General features: G+C 35.1%; 1 protein-coding gene across 1 annotated transcript; it reads right to left on the minus strand.

Annotated features, from left to right (window-relative positions):
- Nucleotides 1–3913: 3913 nt before the first annotated feature.
- Nucleotides 3914–8188, minus strand: LOC114323564 (putative aldo-keto reductase 2). Its single transcript, XM_028271194.2, has 5 exons — nt 7888–8188; nt 6675–6875; nt 5476–5648; nt 5276–5369; nt 3914–4479 (listed from the first exon to the last, which is right to left on the minus strand). The coding sequence occupies exons 1-5, from the start codon at nt 8101–8103 to the stop codon at nt 4138–4140; spliced, it is 1026 nt and encodes a 341-aa protein (XP_028126995.2). The 5' UTR covers nt 8104–8188; the 3' UTR covers nt 3914–4137.
- Nucleotides 8189–8561: the final 373 nt, after the last annotated feature.

An 8561-nucleotide genomic window follows, 5' to 3' on the forward strand; every position in this document is an offset into this window, starting at 1 on the left:
TTCTATGTTTGTAGTCAAAAAATTATTCTATTTTGGCCTCAAGTTTTGCTTTGTTCTGCCACAAAAATACCATTACCTGTACAAAAAAAAGGTGGCCGGCCGGCCTTGGAAAGTGGTCGGCCGGACATAATGGTGGTCGGTCGGCCATTGTTTTCTAGGGATACCCTGCTGCCACAGAGTTGAAACAGAGCAAAAACAAAGTGTTTCCAAGAGATGTTTATCCTCTCTGCCCTTCCCTATCATGAAGATGATCAAGGGAGGAGTAGATTTACTTCTCAAATCATCAACCATCGCAAGGTTGTTACATGATGATCTTAGAGGTGATAGGAAAAGGGCTTTACTAAGCACAATAAAAAGGCAAGACTCTTCTACTCACCTTCTTCCTATCATGAAATGCCTTCAAGGAAGAGATGGATGTGCTTTATAAGCCATCAAACATCACAAATTAGTATGTGATGATTATAGAAGCGACTACGACTAAGACTAAGAAAACTACAACAACTCAAAAATTGTTGTAAACTCTTCTTCCTACTCATGGAATAATGATGAAACATCCATTCCATGCTTCAAAGTAGAACTAGAAAAGAGTTTTCAACACTTTTCGAAAAATAGCTCTATATGAGCAACAATAGGAATAAGAGAGAAAATCAAAAAACAAGCTATCTATCCACACTTAAACACACAACTCGTCAAAGTTGTTGACAACTCCTCTTTTGCTCATGGAATAAGGATGAGGCATTCGTTTCCATGTTTTGAAAATGATCGAAAAGAGAGTTTTCAACACTTTGACACGGAAGCTATCACCTAGCTTCGAGGTAAACAACAATAATATTAAAGCAAAAAGTTGACAACTAGTACCAAACTTGTGGCAGAGCGACTAAGCTCTAAACCCCCCATGGTCACAAGGTTCCAATATACTTTAAGGAAAGCTATAAAAATAAAACAAATACTATCAACTCAAATGGATAGGCTGTTATGTCCTTAACACTATCAATCCTTGAGGACTTACAACAACACAATTATAATATTCAAAGCATAAACTAAAGCATTAAACAACCCACAAATACCACACACACAAAAAAAAATAGTGGTAATACTAATAGAAAGCAAGGAAGAAAGTAAAGAACAAGTTAAGGAGGGGTGGCCAACCCCTCAACTTTTTGTAACTTTTAATCACACATTTCAACCCCCCAAAACAGTCCAAAACAGTATGTGAAATTCTAAACACCCTTAAGTTTTTGAAATATGGTTTGAAATTTCAACAAAAAGCTTCAAGAACAAGTTTTAATGGTGTATGTATTATGCATGTATAGTTCAAGAAGGTTCGAAGATCAAGGAAGCAAAGAGGGTGGTTTTAGCTCTCAATATCCTTCAAAGCCTTTAGGAAATTTTTCTAACCGTTAATTCTGAAGAGAGAGGCTCTATTTACAGAATTTGAGACATTTTGGTCGTAAATATCTTTAGAAAAAAGCCAACTGGCAGATTCCCGCCAAGTATTTTGTTTACCGCTAATGAGACTCGATCGAGTCCCAAAAGACACAATCGGGCCAAAAAACCCACGACTGGGTCTAAAGTCCTTCCTGGCATCCTACTACATGGGCAGTGCAGGTTTGGAGAAATGGTTTTTAAAAAAAAAAAAAAAAGGGGGGTTTTAAGGTCCAAATCATTTTGGTCAAAACAGGGTGCGAGGTTGGGGTTTAGAGCTTGAATTTGAACTTCTTTGCTAAGAGTTTCAAAATATTGCAGAGTGTAACTTTCATCATTAGGTGTTCAGAATAAAACGCCCAAGTCTTAGAAGCGGTCAAAATGGGCGTCTACACTAATGCTACATTTGTTTAGATTTAAAATATTTTACACTTGTAATGTTTTTGGCGTAAAATGATTTTGCACAAAAATAATCTTTTCTTTTGATTTTCTAGTGTTTGGTTGGCATTGAAAATTTTTTTTTAGAACAAAACTTTTAAAATGAACCAAATATAGATAAAACTATAAAAAAACAAAACAAAAAAAAACAAAAGAATACAATAAGATAGGAATTAAATGCAATAAAAACAGCAACCATGAAAGAACCAAACTCAAATACCCAAGAAAATGTTCAAATCTAAGGAGAAATACACCATGTTTGATCTTGAATATCATATTAAAAAACATCATGATATTTTCTTCAAACAAAATAAAATAAAAGCAAATGAGATAGAGCAACATAAAATGCAATGAAATGGAGAAGACTTGCGCCGTCGGTGACTCGCCAAATCAAAATAGATGAAGCATTGTTCAAGAGACCTGGGGATGTTGTTGTGCCTTAAGTCACAACAGTCTATTTTGACCCTTCATGGGAGTCGATAATAAGCTTATTTTGATAATTCGAATTGTTCATAGGGTTCGTCATGTAGAGTACCTATGAAAAAAATAAAGTTAATAGAACATTCATAGCCATGTGATCAAGAACTAAAAAACAGATAGTCTATTATCAAAATCTTGTTTGCCAATTTTTTTTTTTTTAATTTGATATTGTTATGTGGCTACAAATGTTTGATTAACCTGATTTTTTTTTCATAGATGATCTACTCGACGAATACTATAATATAAACGGTTCGAACAATCAAAATAGTCTCAGTATTGGCCCCTATATAGACCGTCACAACAGGTTAATGTGCCTTAAGGCAAACAACATCTCCAAAATTGCGTTCAAGTGCTTCACTACCTCTCTTCCTCTCTTGCCATATCCAAGAGTCGATAAACAATCGTTGGTGACTCGCAAGATCAAAGAAAATGAAGCAACGTTCAAGTGCTTCGTTGTCTCTCTCTCCCCCTATCTATAACATTCATTTTTGGGTTTTTTTAAATATGTCAAGTAGTGTATACTTAAATAAGAAAAAATAAATAAATAATTTACCAATTTTTTAAACATAATTTATTTTAAGCCTTGTGACTAAAAATGGTTGACTTGAAAAATGTTTTATTTACTTTTTTTTGTAAATCATGTTGGAGCAAATGTGAAGGTAGAGTCCCACATCGAATAAAAAATACAAAAGATGAGTCTTAATATACATTAGATAGACTATCCACTTATAATCTTAAACTTTTAAGTGGGTATGAGTTTCAAATAATGTATGTCGGGCCTTGATGTGGAGTCTGTGGACTCTAGAATTTTTCTCTGATAACAGCTAGTATCAGAGCTAATAGTAGACGATCTATAGGCAGACACTCCTAGAGCTTCTCTCTGTTAGATTGGCCCTTATTCCCTAACAACTAGTATCAAAGCTAATAGTAAATGATCCATGGGCGGACTCTCCTAGAGCATCGATGTTGGTGGACTCAGGGTTCACATGATTAAACGGGAGTGCGTATCATCTATGATGAACTTGTGGATGATAGATCAAGATTCGAGGGAGAGTAAGAAGAGGCCCAATGTTTGGTTGACACATAACATGACTCTCAATGGGGGAGTGTGTACAATCTATGATGAACTTGCGAGGGGGAGTAAGGAGAGGCCCAATGTTTAATATTTGGTTCACACATAACATGGCTTTCAATGGAGTATGGTGGCTTATATTGTTAGAGCATGTGTGAAGGTAGAGTCACACATCAGATCCAATGTTTGGTTCACGCATGAGGTGGAGGTTATTTGAGCGTCTGTGAAGGTAGAGTCATACATCCGATAAAGAGTAAAAAAGATGGGTCTTAATATACATTACATGGACTCTCCACTTATAAGCTTAAGCTTTTAAGTGGGTATGAGTTCCAAATAATGTATGTTAGACCTTGATGTGGACTCTAGAGTTTCTTCTGAGTTTCTTCCTGTTGGATTGGGCCGATATTGTTGTGCGCTTATGTACTCCTCGATTCCCTAACAACTCAAACAACAAAATTGCACTCAAGAGTCTCCGTGGCCAAATTAACCAAATAGACATGTAATTAATTATAGTTGTTATTATCATTGAATCAAACATAATTATTGAACCAAAACATATGATGATTCAAAACTTTCAAGAAGCCTAAGCCAACATACTGGCTTTTAGACAAAACACACATATACTCTAAACAAGAATTTGAGGAAACTCTCCAAAGGACATAAAGAGAGAGTATTTGAGGAACAAACAAGGAAGCTATGTATGTGACTGCTTGAATTTATTATTAAGCTTTCCATGAAGACAAAGGTGGAGTGTCTGTATAGTTCCAAACAATTTTCATATAGACAGACCCATATCGATCACCCTTTACCACATCTGCTGAAGCAATGGATTCGAGTTGAACCATGTCTTCTACTGATAGTTTTACAGACAAAGCTCCAATGTTGTTGTTGAGGTTTTCGATTTTTGTGGTACCAGGTATCGGACACACATCATTTCCTTGGTGATGGACCCATGCTAATGCTAGTTGTGATGGGGTGCAACCTTTTCTTTCAGCCATTCCTTTAACTTGTTCGAATATTTTTTTGTTATGTTTCAGATTCTCTGGTTGAAACCTTGGAAAATTCTACACAAGTGGAAGAAAATACATATTCAGCATCCATTGCAAAATCACCATAACAAAGGATAAAAAAATAAGATGTGTAGCACAAATTTATTTTGGTGTGACCTTTTATCCTTTCATACAATAGGGTCTATTGTTTAAAGTAAAAAATTGACTTGGTGTGAATGTGTGTTCTTTTGGCACGTTTTTTTCTTTTACGAAAATGCCCTTTACAATTTGATCACTTGTCAACTGGAAGAACTTAGCATAAACTGATTTATATATTCGAAATTTTATAAACGGTTTTTATTCATTTTCTCTGTCGTTGAATTACATATATTTGTACATGCATAACCCACAACTAGAATTAAATAAATGAAGTCCAAATGGCCTACAAATTACAGAGAGCAATACCACAAGGAAGAAAGTCAATCAACCATATCCTATACTCTGATGTGGCTCAAATAACACTTTTTTTTTTAGGTATTTTTTTATAGCTTTTATCTTCTAAAAAAATTACTAATCATAGGTATAAAAATTTTAAAACTCTACCCTTCTTATTTAATTTTGTTTTTTTTTAGCTTTTTTAATGATCAACAAAATTATAGAACAGTCGTAGTAATCTTACTGTTACAGATTATGCTTTTATACATTTACCCCACATCACCCAAAAAAAAAAAGGAAGAAGTTGAAAGGGGCACTCGTGAAGTTGTTTTTATTTAGTTTTGATTTACTACATGATCAAAATAGAAAACATGATTATGCTACAAACATAAATTCATTGTAGAAATAGAAATATGCAAGTGTGATGTGCACAAACCTTTCGGCAATCATTCTCAGTCAAGTTCTCGACACCTGAAGAAAAGAACCCCCTACCCAGAGGACTGTATGCAACAATCCCAATTCCTAGTTCTCTGATTATATCAAAATGACAATGGCAAAGATTAGAAAACATTGGATTCTTGCTTATTGCTTGCAAAATTGACTAGTTAACATAATAATTGTACCTCTACCCCTCACCTGCAAGTAGGAATGATTTCTTCCTCTGCATCTCTTGTCCACAAGGACCACTCCAACTGCACTGCTGTTATGGGATGAACAGCGTGAGCCCTTCTAATTGTTGAAGCCGAGGCCTCTGAGAGACCTACGTACTTTATTTTACCCTCTTCAACCAGTTTCTTCAGTTCTCCCATCTACAAAAATGTCACAAAAGGATTACCAAATGCACAGTAAAGCTTTTCAGAGAAAATTCAGCTTTTAAAGCAATCAGTTGGTTGTTAAAAGGGTGACCCAGACCTGCCCTGCTACATAAGACTTTTGCTACAATCGGGTCTAAAAAAGATAAGATATTTACACAACTTACCTTAATTTTGGGAGAGATTATTTCTGTAACTTGTTAAATCGAAACCATCAGAGACGGAATTAACTAGTGGTTGTAGTGTAAAAGGTAAAACCTATCAACTTCAATTGCATTAGGAACATTGCGCCCCCCCCCCCCGGAACATTGCGCCGCCCCCCCCCCCCCCAAAATCAAAACCATTTTTTGAACCATTTCTTGAAATCCAAAGACAATCAAGTTAAGATATCTAGGAATTTAAAAAGCAGCGGTTTATCTATTTTGAATTGTACAATTTATTTGACAACCTCCCATACGGGCATTTGGTGAAGATCCCTATTTCCTTTCTCAGCTTGGAGCACACAATATTGTCACTGAACCGAACACAAATGTAAGGCAAATAGATGGGCCTATGACAATTCAACAATGCTGCACGTGATCTTAACCAAAAGGCCTACACTACAGATTAAGATAATTATGAAAATTCAACCATATATATCTTGTTACATAATTTTTTTAATAAATATTACTAATTTTTGTAATAATTGTCATACAATATTTTGGTAGAGTTATGACAACATTTTTTTATTTCTGTAATAAAATTACCACAATTTGTGATACAAGCGATTTCTACATCGAAATGTTAGTTAACAATTAGAAATATAATACAATCTATTATTGTCAAATAATATTTCAGTGAAAAAAAGCGTAACACTATAAAACATAAGTAATTATATCACAAATTGTTACAACTAGACCTGAAAAATTGCAAATTATCATTACTCTAAGGGAAAATTGCATAACACTTATAATAAAAATTTATAACATTTAAAAATAAAATAAAAAATATGAAAGGGAGAAGAATGGAGAGGGGGCAACAAACCGTGATTTCGATGGGTACAGAGGTGTCAATACGATGCTGGTAATAAAGATCAATGCAATTGGTGTCCAGCCTCTTTAGGCTGGCCTCGCAGGCTGCCCTCACATATGCTGGATCCCCATGTACTTCTACATTCCCACCTACTGTACTAATACCGAACTTGGTACATAATTCAACTCTCCCTCTCATTGCTCCCTTCATAGCCTGCACCCACATCAAAAAAAAAAAAAAGTTTGAGAAAAGCTTTGAGCTGTTTCAACCGAAGTGTCAAATTCTACATGACACAACAAAAGTTCAATTTTGACGAAGAATGAAGTTCACCCAATATATGCCAAATGCTGAGTTGACATTTGGCATGAACTCAACATTACATACTCTAAGTTACTGTCAAATTTGAAGTCCACCCTATAAAATAATTTTATTTTTAAAAATAATAGGGCAAATTACATATACACCCCTCGAGGTTTGGCTAAATTACAGATGCCCCCCTGAGGTTTGAGAAATTATGAATTCCCCCCTGAATGCTATATTTGCATAAGAAATTAGGGGGTAATTTGTTATGAAATATAAACCTCAGGGGGCAAATTGTTATAAAAATACAAACCTCAGGGGGCGGGATGTAATTTCCGAAACCTCAGGGGGTATCTGTAATTTAGCCAAACCTCGAGGGGTGTATATGTAATTTGCCCAAAATATATAATAGAATAATAAATTTAACGGATTGAGTGAAGAATTTTTTTGTCACAATGACATATGTCAATTTGCTACTCAAACCTTCAAAAAATTTATCACACCAAATTTTGAATATTTAAGTGGAGATGCTCTAAGTACACAGAATCAGTCACGCATGTAAAACACGAAAGATGAGTCCCACTTGTGGGTCTTTTTTTTGAACTCACCCTTTGTATCTTGTTTCTACAACATTTCTGTGTTTGAATAGCAAAAGCTCAAAAAGTATTCAATTCAATTCACTATGCACAATTTACATACACAGACACATACGCATGAAAATGAAAGCTTAATAGTGTAACTGTTTCTTAATAATTAGCTCTTATTTAACTTATATATATATATATATATATATATATATGAAAGTTATTTCTACATCATAAGTTGTGAGCAAAAATTACAGCAAGAACTATATAAAGAAAAAGAGAAAAAGAAGAAACGAAAAAAGAAAGAGAATAAGCAATTTAATAAGCTCCATCAAACAGACCTTGCCAAGAAGGATTTCATTGGTGAAAGGGCCGTAGAAGTCGGAGGTGTCGAGCAAGGTGATACCGTGATGGATTGCGTGGTTGATGAGTTTGATCATGTCGGCTTCGGGTTTGTCAGGACCGTAGTAGCCATTGGACATGCTCATGCACCCCAGTCCCTGTGCCGACACCTCCAGACCTTGTGATCCCAGCTTCATCCTCCTCACTTTCTCCATTTCCTGCTCTCTCTCTCTCACTCTCTCTCTCTCTCTTCTTGTCTTCCTCTCTCTAGATATGGTGAAAGAGCAGTAGTAATAGCATGGAGATGGTGTGATGATGAGAAGTGAACTTATATAGAGGAGGAGGAAGGAAGATATGATGAGTGCTGGAAAAACTAGTGTGACTGCTAACGTCAGCGCCTACGTATACTTTCCGGGCTAGGCTATGGTCCGGATCCAATTGCTATTATTTGGCCCATCTATCTCTAATTGTTGCACCCTTCTAATTTTTAGGATGAAAATTTTGAACACGATAGGCTTTGTTTGGGCTATCGTCTTGTGCATAGGGCAAAATAAGTTATTTTAATTATATAGGATTTTTTTTTTTTTAAAAGTTAAAAAAATTAAAAATCTATCTAAAACGAGACTTTTTAGTCCAAAATTAAAATAATAAAAAAATTAAAAAATCAATCCAC

This window comes from Camellia sinensis, chromosome 7, assembly GCF_055761805.1.
Source record: "Camellia sinensis isolate YWXY chromosome 7, ASM5576180v1, whole genome shotgun sequence".
Taxonomy (NCBI): Eukaryota; Viridiplantae; Streptophyta; class Magnoliopsida; order Ericales; family Theaceae; genus Camellia; species Camellia sinensis.